Raw genomic sequence first — 14,374 nt, 5'->3', positions numbered from 1 at the left:
TTCCAACTGTAGGTCTTCTTCCAAATCCTCAGCTGTCCAGGCCACTGGTCATTTTGTGATCTCTCGCATGATTTACTTATTTGGCTTTTAAAGTCCATCTGTCTGCATCCCCAACACTAGAATGAGAGCTCCCGGAGGGTAAAGGAATTTGTTTTGTTCACTGCTGTATCTGCAGTGTGTAAACAGTGCCTTGGGCACAAAGTGCTCAATAAAAAATGTTTGAATGCGTGAAGCTTGCAGCTAATGATGCTTCTCATAGCCAGCTTTCCTAAAATCTTCCCCTTGTTTCTTCTCATTAGGATAGACTGCTACATCAGCTTCAGACCTAGAAGTCCTGGCATTTCTTTGAATTATCCTCTTAAATTTGTTCTACTAGTTCTTGCAGAGCATATTCTTTGGTACGTGTTTTCAGAAAGGGTGTGTGGAGAACTTTCTGACCACTCATCTTTATTTTGCCATCTCATTTCACAGAGAGTCTGGCTGTAGATAGAATGTACAAGTTCAAAATAATTTTCTCTCACAAGTCTGAGAAAGGGCTCCATTATAGGGCTGCTACTGAAAAATCTCCTAATCCTCAGAAGAAGAAATAATCTCCCAGAGCAGGGTACAAGTGTTCAGAACAAAAGGTTTATTGAGGCTATGAAGTGGGAAAGTATAAATGCAGAAAGGTTTTTGAAATTTCAAGACACAAAGAATGAAGAGAGCATTTCTTTTTGATATTTTTTTTCCTTCCCCGTGAGAGCATTTTCTGGGCTTAGCACACCAGGGATCACTTGAAAACGTTTCCCTTAACTTTTCACACCTCCTATGACCTAACAGGCTGGGTTTTTTTCTAAAATGTCTACCTGTCATGTTAGTCTCCTTCAGGAATATCAGATTGGTAAAAGGGAGGCAGGGAGGGAGGGTGGCTGGTTTTGGCTTCTCGGTTTCAGTAGTGCCTGATCCTGATAGGCTACTGGCCTGTAGCCTTTGCTCCATTGTGCACAGGTTGGATGTGGCTGCCTCTAAAGAGGGACGATTCCACTCACTTCCTGTAGCTGAGTGCTTTGGTCTTTATGTGTGTATCCCCAACAATTCATGTTGAAATCCTAACTCCCAAAGATGATACTATCAGGAGGCGAGGCAACCGGGAAGTGCTGGTCATGAAAGTGTCACTTGTGAAGAGATGTTTTATAAAGAGATTCCTATTCACCCTATGCAGATCTGAAGCCCAAACAGGCTAAGACACTATCCAAGCAGTGAAAATTAGAGGTAAGCAAAATCTACAGAGATTTGTGAAAAATCAAACTCAAATCTCATAGCATTTGGAATTTAGAATCTGAGTGACTACCAAAAGCAGCAACAAGGATATTTACCTCTTCGCTGCACTATTTCTGAACATCGAAACGATGATGTTGAAAGACACCCAGAAACAGACACCGCCTGAGCATGCTGTGGCAAAGAATCGGGGTCTAACGTAAATAGTCGGCTGAAACATTTGAAAGGCACAGATGTATAACGAATGAGTTTGTTCAGGTAACTAGGTGAAACTCTGGGGATTTTTAAGTTTTTTTAATGTTTATTCATCTTTGAGAGCGAGTGAGAGCAGGGGAGGGACTGAGAGAGAGGGAGATACAGAATCTGAAACAGGTTCCACGCTCCGAGGTGTTAGCAGAGAGCCCTATGCGGGGCTTGAACCCACCAACTGTGAGATAATGACCTGAGGCGAAGTTGGACTGAGCCACCCAGGCACCCCTGGGGATTTTTAAGTAAGTGTCTTGTTGGTTGTTCCTTTCGAGGGGCAAAACCAAAAATAAAAATCCTTGCTTAGGTATCCTTTCTGAGCTCCTAAAGCAGGCTGTCCTCATATTTATCCATAGAAAGCTACTGCCCGTGGGAGTTTGAGCCAGTTGTAAAACCTCCAGTGAACTGTGTTTACAGGGGAGAAAATTTGGGGTAAGAGGTGGATAATGTCTTCTCTCCCCAGCTGTCACCTTCCAATCAGACTACAGTCCCCCTGACTGAATACCAGCATCACCAGTCCTTCCCCCTCAAATCAAACATTTCCATCTCCTTATTCAGGTGGTAATTGAAGGCAGGCCAGACAGAAACCGTTAAGATCAGTAGACTGGAGAATGAGGGGAGGGGTCAAAAGTAGCTAACTGGTAGGAAGCACTGAAAACATAGTAAGAGTGAAAAGTTAATGTGCTTAAAGTCAGATTAACATGAGTTGTTGAGTGGTAAAGTTTTCTTACTGGACCCTTCAGGGTGGAGACAGTAAATTGAAGGTAACATTTCAGTTGCTTTCTTTGCCATGTGCTCAAAGCATACTTTAAGCAGAAGGTAAATGATTTCCTTACCTATGCGAGTTGCAAGTTTTAGCAAATTCCAGATCATTTTTATAGATTTGTCCTTTATGTGCTTATCTTATGAGTCCTTGCACATTTTATTCATGTGTTTTGAAAACGTGCTCAAAGTAGAAATCTTGATAAACCAACATCAGTTTCTTCAGATACTTTTATTCTTAATCATGATGTCTTAATTGTTACTATTTTATCATCCTAACCCAATTTCCTTTGAGTCTTGGGCCATGAAATGAGGACAACAGGCATCAAAACTTTTTGCAATATATATATATATATATATATATATATATATATATATATATACACACACATACATACACACACACACACACACACCTATTTTAAAAGTTTGTTTTCAAGAGAGAGAGAGAGGGAGACAGAATCCCAAGCAGGCTCCAACCTGTCAGCACAGATCCCGATGTGGGGCTCTAACCCACAAACCGTGAGATCATGATCTGAGCCGAAGTTGGGACACTTAACCGGCTCAGCCACCCAGGTGCCCCTGAAATCTTCTTCCTATTCTTCTCATTGATTTTTCTATTTTAGGACCAACATTACTTGGCAAGATGCACCCAAACCTACCTGACCTATGCACAAGTGCAGTGGAGAGTTTCTAACTGGATGTACTGGTCAGTGTATACACATTCTTTGTCCTCAGTCAGGGTTTCTCAATGATGGCACTCTGACATCTGGGGGCTGGATAGATGTTCGGTAGCACCCCTCCCTGAAGATGTGACAATGTCTCCAGACACTGCCAAGTTTTTCCTGGGGAGCAAACTTGCTGTCATGTTGGAAATATTCCAGAACTGCTTAATGTGGTAGCTCACCGCTTCCTTACTGTGTGGCTACAAATTTAAATTCTCTTTTAAAAAGCGATGGGTTGTATTTTCAGTTGTGATTACTGTCATGCAAAAACAAGAATGCTAAAAAGGGGCTCTAAGAGAAATGAAAAAACCAAACCAGGATGGAAAGAAAACATTTATTGAATCAAAATCAATACTTTCTTTTTAATATCTACAAGCCAACACTGAATGAACACAATGTACAAAAAAAGTATGCTTATATTATAAAAATATGTCAATTTTATCTTCTGGGAGCTGAGCAGAAGTCATTTTAAACAAAATCAAGGCAAACTTGCTCTCTATAATGAAACTGCTATAATTTAATAACAAAAGTAAAAGCTAATATATAAAGTATCTCCAAAGGCCCACTTGAAAGGCGATAATGCTGCACTGGAAATGCCAAACCCCATCACCACAGTTAACGTTCCCGGTCTGTGCTTACTGGCACCACTTCATGCCTCCACCAGGGGAAAGCAGCTCTTGTATGGAACGCAGATCACTCTTAGAATCCATGGCATCAGTTAACCCTTGTTTCAGCAAACCACTAACAGTCAATCCTGTTTATTTAGACTCAATTTTAAAATGAGACATGTTGCCCAAAATTTACAATTCCACTTAGGATGTGGGGAAGCTGCACCTTTCACACTCTTATCTTTAACCCTCCCTAGAAAATCTGTGTCCAAGGTTAGTATGTTAAAACTGTACTTGTCTCCTTGAATTTATTGGCACCTTCCTTGGCATATGTTCTTGCACACAGTGTGGCTACTGCAGGTCAGTTACACGCCGAGGAGCATAGTAATGCTCCTGGAGTATTTGGTCCACACAGAAGACGTTAATTAGAAAAAGAGGAACATCAAATCATGAATTCAGCAAAAAGGAGCATGGCTCCCTGTACTGTGATTCCAGGAGTTATAAGACAAGTATAAAAGTTATACGAATTTTAAAAGTCAAAATAGACTAAAGAGCATCAGTACAGACAAGGCCAAGGTCAGCAAATTCCAGAATGCAGTATCCACAGAGTAAATTAAACTAACTGCCTATTTTTACTACTAAGCATAGATGTTTTTCTTCACAGATTCTCTCTCCGTGTGGGGTTGACACCTAAGAAGACTCAAAAGTGCAGAAACACAAGCACCGAGTTACCTAGCACCCCCACTGCACTGGGTAACTTAAATTCAAAAGCACTGGTGGAGAAATGCTTGCCTGTTTTGCCTATATAAACCCATTATTTATCCAGTTACCTAATTTCTTGGCTCTCTACATTTTCAATTAAGCCCCACCTGCTGCATAAAATGCTAACCCTACAAAGTGTAGTCAGAACTGAATTAGACATTGGATTTAAACATTTTAATAAGACTACAAAACCACTAACTGTCTTAACACTACACCCTCATAGGGTAGGAAAAGTACTTACAGAATTATCTGAAATATACATAATTTGTGAAGAACAAACATTTTGGAGCCTGAGCAAAGGTTTCTCACCAATGTCCTAAAGAATCACCAGCCAGACTGTTTGCACGAGCAACGATTCAGTCAAGTCACTAAATTGCTCTTGGTAACTTCCACTACCCTGAAAGAAGTCTGAATATGGAAAGGCCAAGGACTCTAGAGTGTGAAGTTAGGAGTACCGGCCAGGACTTGAACAAACTGTTAGTGGAAACAACTGGATCCCATAAAACTAAAATAAAAACAAGTAAAAACAGAATGAGTACACAATGAGACTGGATGAGGGCATCACCCCAACACGCTGATACACAACCATACCTGTTTACAATCCCAGGTCCTTGCTCTCAAAATAAATATATTGAACATTTACAACCAAATGAATGCCTTATGAATGCCAGATTTTAACTTTAAAAGAAGCTACAGTTAGGCCTCTTTGTGTGAAACTGACGAGACTTGGTGCCACAGCTAACCTTTCTCTAATAGCAGCAGTTACCCTCAGCCCACAGCAGCAAAGAAATACTCCTTTCTGGCATCCCATGGGCTCCCATATGAAGCAACTTCATAAAGCATGCAGATATCTATTCTGCTCAAGTTTCAAATGAATAAAAATGATCATTGTGCTTGTGGATGTCATACCTTCCAAAATATACATAAATGGTGGCAAATTAACAAATAATAGCAGGTCCTACCTTACCAACAAACTCATAAGGCAGAGGGTTGGAGATGGAAGAGAAATGTTTCAAATGGCAAAAAAAAAAAAAAAAAAAAAAAAAGCAAAACAGTGCTAGCATTCACAAAAAAGATCATGCTAAGATCAGATCCATATTGGTAAAAATTAAGCCACAATCCAAAGTCTGTGAGTCCAAAGGCATGCATGCCAGCTGAAGGAAATGCAGGGTTCATCTGACAACAGCTTCTTCAGAGCAGAACAAGAACATCTCACTGGAGAAATCACAACAGGGTGAACAAGATGCCATCACACTTCTTTTTGTATTTGAAAAGGAATCACAACAACAACAAAATTAAAGAAGAGTGAAAAGAGAAAACACAGAAATTCACAATGACCTATAAAACCAAAAGAAAAATCCAAATTATTTTTACACTTTAAGGATTCATCCTTTACAAATTAAACTAGACAACTCTTTCAAAGTTTATCAATAACGCTGTGTAAAATATAAAGGTACTTCATGATATACAGCATTCCCCACAGTATCAATACTCAAATCAGTAATTTCACTTTTGTTTAAGGGACACACTCTGTCAAAGCCTCCTTCCCAACTGGATGTCTTAAAGCATTTGAGAAGAGCAACCTAAAACTAATACTCAAAGTAAAGTGCCTACAACGATCACTAGAAACACTCAACGGAGTAATAGATGTTTGCCCTTTTTCAGTAATTCACAATTTCTAAAGAGAACGAAGTATGTATCTTTTAACTCGAAGCCCTCACAAGCTATGCTGTTGGCGTGTGGGAGCTGGGTACTCACTGGAGAAGGGACGCGGGGCTATCCAGCCTTCGTGTCCACAAGCTGCATCTGTGCACTGGCGGCCATGCCACCCCCATAGCCCCCCTTGGACTGCATCTGGTTCTGGATGGAGCTAACCTAGAACAAGACAGAAACAGAACCAAGTCAGCAACTAGGGACAATGCAGCAGATGCTGGTCTCAACATTCCAGGTGAGCAGTTGTGGAAAGCATACTTTTTATAGAAAAAAATTCCATTTTTATAGACTTGAATTTTTATTTTAATATTTTGTTTATTTTTGAGAGAGATCGCGAGCAGGGGAGGGACAGAGAGAGAGGAAGACACAGAGTCTGAAGCAGGCTCCATGCTCTGAGCTGTCAGCACAGAGCCCAATGCTAGGCTTGAACTCAAAACCAGTGAGATCATGACCTGAGTCAAAGATGGACGCTCAACCAACTGAGCCACCCAGGCGCCCCTAGACTTAAATTTGTCTGATTGCCCTGAGGCAAGTGGAGGAGGCTAGAAAACCACTTGCTGGGCCGCCTCTTTCTCTCCTCATTTACCAGTGACAAAATCCCTGTTCTGTAATTCACAATGTACTTGGTAACACTTCAAAAACAGTCTAAAGTATACAGATCAACTCAAGTTAAAGTATGCAGACACCTCACGTATGGAACCACGTCCATTAGAGACAAAAATAATTATGAATGAAATTGGACCAAAGATCAATTTTTAAAGTTCCATTTGATAAAATTTACATACTTGATAGTGTTAAAGTTAGGCATCCAAAGACTTGGATGGTAGTCCAAATGTATTCATTAATATGGTTAACTCTGGGTGAAGTATTTATTCTCTCTAAAGGTAAGTCTTCCTATCTGTAAAAGAGTCAGCATGATAATCTGTCCTAACCACCCAAAAGGGCTATTTTCTGATGTATGAGATACATAAATGGTGCAGTATTTTCTCTCTTACTGGGCTAAAACAAAGGTGCATAAACTTACTGGCAAGTTGTGAAGTACCCTAAGTGTATCATCCATTATTCCAATCTTACTTCATACCCCACTGGAAGCAGTGAATGAGAGAATCAGGCTAGAATGCTAGAAAAAGGAGAGGTAAGAAAGTTTCAGAGGTGTTGACCTAACTGTGAAGAGTCACAGAGCCCTGGCAATCAGTTCAGCCAGCCAGTTGACACTTCCATGGTTCCCCAGGGAGGGGACACGACAGACAACATCCATTATTAATCTACTTATCAAATACTTAGTAAGCACTTAATAGAAAACATGACTTGTGTGGTGTTTTCACTGGTGATGCTGAGTCAGTAGGTTTAAAGAAAATAGTAAAGACTTGCCTATTTTCTGAGCAAGGCAGTTTTAAATATATTCTAACAGAAAAGCAAAATATAAAACGCATAGCTTATTTAGAATCCAAAAGGGTTTAAGTAAAAAAATGTAACTGGCTCTCAAATGGGTAATTTTTACCCATCTACTGAAAATTTTACTCACGTTGAACATCTTATTCTAGTGGTATCACATGTTTTATCTGTTTTCACATTATTTAAAATGACTACTTTATTAAAAAAAAAAAACCTGAAATCTATAGGCCAATTTATTTTCAATAAACATCCCCGTCTGAGAAGGCCACAGTACAGTCCATATGCTACAGTTAAAATTCATTTTCTGCTCCTTTTTTGTGGTACAAAGTTGATTTTACGTACCAAATAACTTCCCACCTAACATGTTACTTTTTCTAGATATTTTAGGGCCTATTTATAAAAAAAAAAAAAAAAATACAATCTTTGTATTTTTACATAGTGGATTCATAATGTCATGCTAATTCTAACCAAGAAAAGAAACTGGTTTTCCTCCAAAACTCAATTGTTCAATTTCAAACCCCAGGATTTAGGTTTTCTAATGTATTATTTTGACTGTGTCTGTATTTTAACACAGTAAGTCTACATTATTAAAACAGTCATGGACTCCTTTTCTAGCAAAAATTTAGTATAAAAGGTTATCTTGGGAAGAACAGTTTATTTAGGAGAAAATAAATTCCAAGTCATCTGACCATTCAATAATCCCGTATTGCACAGCTGTTTCATGTGCATCAAGCCATGTACCTAACACATGCTGCTCAGTCTAGGACAAACTAACAAGGCAAACTATTTCTTTGGATAAACAACATTTATGCTTTTGTCTCACTTATACTATTACTGCGCGTAAGAGCAAAATTCTCTCACCATATCAGGCTCAGACAAGTTTTATCTATCAATGAGACTTTCAGGAAACTCAGCAGTGGCATGATATTCAACCTGACAGAACTGACTAAAAAACCAAGCCCATGCCCAATAGGAGTCAGAAGCTGTTTGTCACTGTACAAACAAAAAACTAATGTCGGCAGTAAGTACAAAAAGCCTTTGGGAGACATATTTGGTTCTAATGAGCTATGACACTTTTTAAAAAATCCCATCCCTTAGCAGAGAAAGCTGCCTGGAGACAGCCAAGGGCCTGTCTTGACCCAGCTCCTTCAGATGAAGCAGACGCCCCTTCAAGAGTCCTTCCTGAAGTTCTACCTAAATCAATGGCAACAATAGTCACCAACATCAATGACAGGCTCCTTGTAGAGACCAAATGATGAATAGGAATCTTAAAGGAAATTGTGAAATGTACATAAACAAGATTTAAAAAGTTAAATACCATGAACTAAAAATTTAATTCATTTTAAATTAAAATGAATTTTAAAAACCTGAACTGGGGAAGACATTTATTAAGAAATTAAAATTTGGGGCGCCTGGGTGGCTCAGTCAGTTACGCATCTGACTTCAGCGAGTCTGAGCCCGGCCATCAGGCTCTGTGCTGACCGTGCGGAGCCTGCATTGGATCCTCTGTTGCCCTCTCTCTCTGACTCTCCCCTGCTTGCATTGTGTCTCTAAAAACTAATAAACATTAAAAAAAAAAATTCATCAAAATTTGAAGCCATTCAATCTATTTATATGTATTAAAATAACCCTCTAAAGAAAAATCCTAGGTTCCCATTTGGTTATTTCATGCTGATCCAGGAAACAAAGCTACTGAATTTGTATTTTGATAGCAACCTGACACCTCTTACAACTCCACAAGAGCAGTTGAGCAAAACAAAGCACTTTTCCTACAGATTTAAAACAAACAAGCTGTTTCCTTTCCAGGAAGCTACAAATGTTATTCCTTTGCTTACCTAGTAACTGATGTGACAAACTTGTTTGCTGTATCCAGGATAACCATCTACCTATTTTAAAAGTCTCTGCTCTCTTGTAAAGTCTTTTGTTAATTCTGCCAAGTAAGCAGACAATGGGCAATTCTCTCTCTATAAAAGTCTTACTAATTTTCTGGTTCTAAACACTTCAGAGACCATTTAGGTATATTAGTTTACTTTAGATTTTGGGCAAAGAGGCTCCTGATACTTAGTGGCTTATTACTTCAGGGCAATAATGAGCCAGAGCCCTGACAAACCCTCATTTGGTGCTGCTTCTATTCTAGTGCACTGTTTTCCTCTTGGATGAAAATTAAGGAATATACAAGTTCAAGTGAATAAATCTAAAGTCTATTCTGAAATACACTGAAATCTCTATAAATAAGAGCAAATATGCACAAATTTTAATCCTCTGCTTAGTATCCAAGTTATTTACATTTCAGTGATGAATAAATCACATTCTAGTATCAAGTAAAGGCTAATATTTTATAAGGTAAAAGTGATAAACAGGTCTGCAAAAGGCAACTAAGTAAATTTAAGAGAACAGAAAGATTAATGTTACCAAAAGGCTGGTGTTCAAGTCCTTTAAAGTATTTTTTTCAGGAGAAAGGCAGAAACAAATGCATAGTTTGGCAAGTTAGGGAAGAGATTAAATTTTCACTGCTTATTTTCTTCTCTATATACTCAGGTTATGTATTTATATTCAGTGCCTACACATTCAATGAGCATTGTATCACCATTAAGAATGTGTGTACCTGTCATACAGATGACACAGGTCTATGCCCCAAGACCCCATCTGTATCTTCCATCAAAACACTTACGGAATTCATTCCACTGAACAGGTCTCCTGATCCTACATGAGCTGTGTGCACAAAATTTGTTGGCTCTCCAATCATACTTCGGTCAATCCGCCGGCGCCTTTTCTACAATATAGGGAATAATGTATTGAGAGATGATTTTATTAGCAACAAACTTACTCTGATCGATTTATATACTACAGATGAATGATTTTAATAACATAATAAAATTTGCCCAAGACAGCAGGATCCCGAAATCTTGGACTACCACAATTATCTCATATGATGAAATCCCAAGAGAGATACATGCGCACGTGTGCACACACACACACACGACCCGTAAAGCAAAACAACATATTATTCAGAATTTAAAATAGATTTTTTGGCATCGCTTTAGCCACTGGCTTGTTTGCATAATAACCATTTAGGTTTCATTGTTTAAAAAAAAATAAATGTAAAATTATCATCAGTAGCCACTATTGTTAGCAAAGAATACAGTGTGATTTGACTACAACACTCTGATTTTTAACATCACTTTCTAGCTTTCATGGTTAACTGACATTATTTTGATGGTTATTATTACTTAGATTACACCCAAAAACTCTTCCACACTGAAATAAATCAGCTGCTCCGTCTGGAGGAGATCTGGTCCTAGCCTGTTCACTCTTTTCGGGTCTGCATTGACTGGGAATGAAAGCCTATCCAAACTCATACTAGGCTGGGCCTTAATAAGTCCTAATTTCTGACAACCACCTCTGACAGGGTACAGAATCCTATTTCCCAGTAACTTGTGCTACCAGCTACAATCCTTCCCTCACCAATATGCCCATTCATCCACTGAGAGGTATTTCCAGGGTAACTGTTTTACTGATCGTGAGATCATGAGAATCAGATTGTTCCAGAGACCAAGGTTATCTTAAACCAGTCCCAAGTTTTCCATGAACCCCTTATATAACTGGGATCTAATATATTCTAGAAATTGGAGTGTATCTACATCTACTGAAAGGTTGCTAGAATCCTGATAAATCCTAAAAACAAGACAGACTCAAGCAGCAGCCCCTCATGATTAAAAATTTATTTTCTACAAAGCCACACAAATGGAGGGTTCATGCATTAATTTTAGGAGCCACCAAAGATTGTTTTTACTGTCCTCTAGTTTTTACTGCTACTGTTTAGAATCCCAAAAGCAGCTTGAGCTTTTCCCTGGAAATACTTATGTTCATCCTCACAGTTCAACAGTGACACTGGACTACCTCCAAGTTCATTGGTTTTTTCCATCCAGGGTTCTATATGGCAGGTGGTGGTCCTTGTCTATCTGAACATAAGTTTTACTGTCTCTTGGGAAAGTTTTCTTCTATTATGTTTTTTAATAATGCACCTTGTGTTCCTTTTTGTAATTTCTGTAGTTCCTGTTATGTGCACAGTGGATTGTGTGTATTTTCATCCATTATTTTTATTTCTCTTTATAGTTTTACGGTACTGGAAAGTAACTTTACTCGATTCTCTTTGGGAATCCACTAATTTTTTCCTATAGGCCAAGACAGTAAGTAAGCCACTCAGTCTGTCATAGCTTCAATTCCACTCTGGTCCTTTTGGCACAAAAGCAGGTACAGACAATGCATAAACATATTAAGTGGAGCTGTGTTCCAGTGAGCATTTAAACAAACAAGTACCAGGCCCAATTTGGACCATAAGCAGTAGTTGGATGATCCCAGTTCTAGACCATTTTTTTAGTAGATATTATTTCTCATTTATGGTTATCTTTTCAGAAGCTTTGTTATGAGAGGACATCACTGCAATATTTTCTAATCTGAGAATTTGTATTATAGGTTTTCATTTTTCCCTCTCAAAATGCTTGACTGCATGGATTATAGTCTGTAAAACTCAGAGCAAAACATTCTCATTCGTGTACTTAAAGCCCCATTTAGTTACTTCAAGTCCTTTTTTGAAGGGTTGATAAATTCAATCATTCTTTTGGGGCCCTGCTTCCTAGGATTACAGAAAATTTTCATGTTATCAGAAAACCAAGGGAAGGTATCACATTCTTCAATTTTCTGTCAGCACAAAGGCAGAGATTTCCTGCTTTTTATTCTATGTTCCTACTTCAGGTGTTCTAAAGGAGCCTCAGACTGCCGACCCCTCCATCAGACTTGACACCCACAGCATCTTTTCATCAGGGAGCCGTGTATCAGCAATGCACCATCCTTCCCACTCTGTTTTCCATCTTTTCCCCAGACTCCTAGTTTATCTATTTCTATCATCCCATTTAACGTACTTCCCTTCACACTATTCTCATCTGGGATAACATAGCATAAATGAGCCTTAGGAAGTGATGCTATCTTCTCTTTTCTAGGATTCATGTAGGGAAAGAAGAAGCTAATGATAGTCTTGCAGCTTTTTTCATCTTGGCTACCCTGTTACATTCCAGTGAATTTGTGTGAGAAAGTTGTTTGTCCAGGCACAACCAAATAATTTATGTTTGCCAGCAGAAGACAAGAATTTTCTCAGTACCCAGGCAAGACAAATTGTTGGGGCTTCTTCCCCAGTAAACCCCTTGACTGATAGAAAAGACTTCTAGCTTCCTGGCACCCTCCACAAAGCAGGAAAGGGTGGATGGCTCCAGGTGAAGAAAAAGAATAGCAGTTAAGTTCCATGGGATAATGGCATTTGCAGACCTGCAGACTTTTCCTCCTAAGGGCTTGTGCAACCAGCTTGCAGGTGCAACAGCTCATGACAGCTGAGGGTGCCACTCAGCTCAGCCAGAGGGCCCTCTTAGGCAGACAAGTGACAGGCATATTTCAGAAAGAAAGATCTACTTCAGGCCACTGGCAGTCTTGACCACCCTTGCCCTGTGAACACACAGGAGCAACTTCTCAAGCTCGATCTTCATCATTGCCCCTGGAAGGTATGTTTGTCTTAGCACAAGGCTACACTTGGCCCATACCTTCACATGAAGTGATTCATTCTAACAAATGGATTACTGCAGGAAGATGTTGGGAGAAGAGTCAGCACTCAGGCCATCACCCAACCCTTTCCAGAAAGGTCTCCTGAAAGGAATTAACAAATGGATCAGCTTGTGAATCAAATTCTAAGACTAAAATATTCTGAATTTTGAGGGAGGATGTTCAACAGAGACTATTCTCTTAATGAAAAGCAAAGAACAAATAACTAATTTGTAAATCTGAGAACAGTGAGTACTGAGTTCAGAGTCTGGCTTTCCCTTACATACTGGAATGTTTCTTCATGCCATGTAATCTGATACTGATTTAAGGTACAGACGTTGAAGCTTTCAGTCCTTCCTGCCCTGATGACATGACAAGTTGGTTTTAAAAGCCACTCTGTGATATCTGCAGCTGGCAGGGAGGCTGGAGGTGCCAAAGGAGAAGTTATTGCAGTAATGTTGGTGGAAAGAGAAGACTTGGATTTAGCTGACAGCAGGTGAAAGGGAAAGAATTGGCTGGATTTAAAAGGTATTTAGGGGGCAAGATCAACAGCATTTGGTTGCTAACTGGATTTGAGAAGGGAGAGCCAGAAGTTAAGAATATCTGAGAACAATGTGCACAATTCACAGGGTCAGAGAATACTGGAAGAGGGCCAGACTTTAGGAAGAACATGAAAGAGTTTAACACACACTGAATTTGAGTTATCTGTGAGACATGCAAGTGAAGTTACCAAGAGGGCAAGTTGGATACACGGATATAGGATTCTGAAAGAGGCTAAACTAGAGATAAGAAATTAAGTCTCACCACTCAGCACAATAAATTTTTTTTTAATTTACTTTTGAGACAGAGAGCCATCAGGGAAGGAGCAGAGAGGAAGACACAGAATCCGAAGGAGGCTCCAGGCTCTGAGCTGTCAGCACAGAGCCCGACATGGGGCTCAAACCCACAAACCATGAGATCATGACCTGAGCCAAAGTTGGACGCTTACCTGACTGAGCCACCAAGGCACCCCTCACCAGCAGAATAAAGGTGTACAAGTTAAGGGGACTTCTGAGGAAGACAAGTGCACAGAGGAATCCTAAAGTTGGGCAGAGAAAAAAAATCCCTCAAAGGACACTACAAAGAAAATGCCTGAAAAGGAGGAGGAAAATCAGGTGCATCCTCTTCTAGGTGTCATGGAGTGATGAGGCAAACAGTGGAAAGCTGGGGAGAGGTCAGGTCAAGGTTGGAATATGTCTGCATATTCAGATTCAGCAACATGCAGTGAGCACCTTCATGAGGGCTAAGAATGGAAGACCACTGAGGGGGCAGAAAAGT

The 14,374-nt window shown here is 39.5% G+C and overlaps 1 protein-coding gene and 1 long non-coding RNA gene across 5 annotated transcripts in view; one reads left to right on the top strand and one right to left on the bottom strand.

The window, feature by feature from the left end:
- Positions 1-3,310: 3,310 nt before the first annotated feature.
- The window catches only part of CDC42SE2 (CDC42 small effector 2), a 131,528-nt gene continuing 120,464 nt past the window's right edge, over positions 3,311-14,374 (bottom strand). For 2 of the 4 annotated variants that reach the window (XM_030317568.1, XM_030317577.1), the window contains exons 4-6: positions 10,140-10,241; positions 6,119-6,235; positions 3,311-5,698 (exon numbers count right to left, since the gene is read on the bottom strand). In XM_030317568.1, the coding sequence (XP_030173428.1) occupies positions 6,137-6,235; positions 10,140-10,241 (201 nt within the window). In that variant the 3' untranslated portion in view covers positions 3,311-5,698; positions 6,119-6,136. Of the gene's footprint in view, positions 5,699-6,116; positions 6,236-10,139; positions 10,242-14,374 lie in introns of those variants that run through there. The other 2 variants (XM_030317592.1, XM_030317585.1) reach the window with 2 other exon arrangements.
- On the top strand, positions 6,229-13,688 carry LOC115515630. The gene is made up of 2 exons (XR_003969352.1): positions 6,229-6,308; positions 12,224-13,688. It is a non-coding gene; the product is annotated as an uncharacterized LOC115515630 (long non-coding RNA).

Source organism: Lynx canadensis, chromosome A1 (genome assembly GCF_007474595.2).
Source record: "Lynx canadensis isolate LIC74 chromosome A1, mLynCan4.pri.v2, whole genome shotgun sequence".
Lineage (NCBI taxonomy): Eukaryota > Metazoa > Chordata > Mammalia > Carnivora > Felidae > Lynx > Lynx canadensis.
The sequence above is the reverse complement of the archived record's forward strand: the minus strand, read 5'-3'. Positions and strand labels throughout refer to the sequence as shown.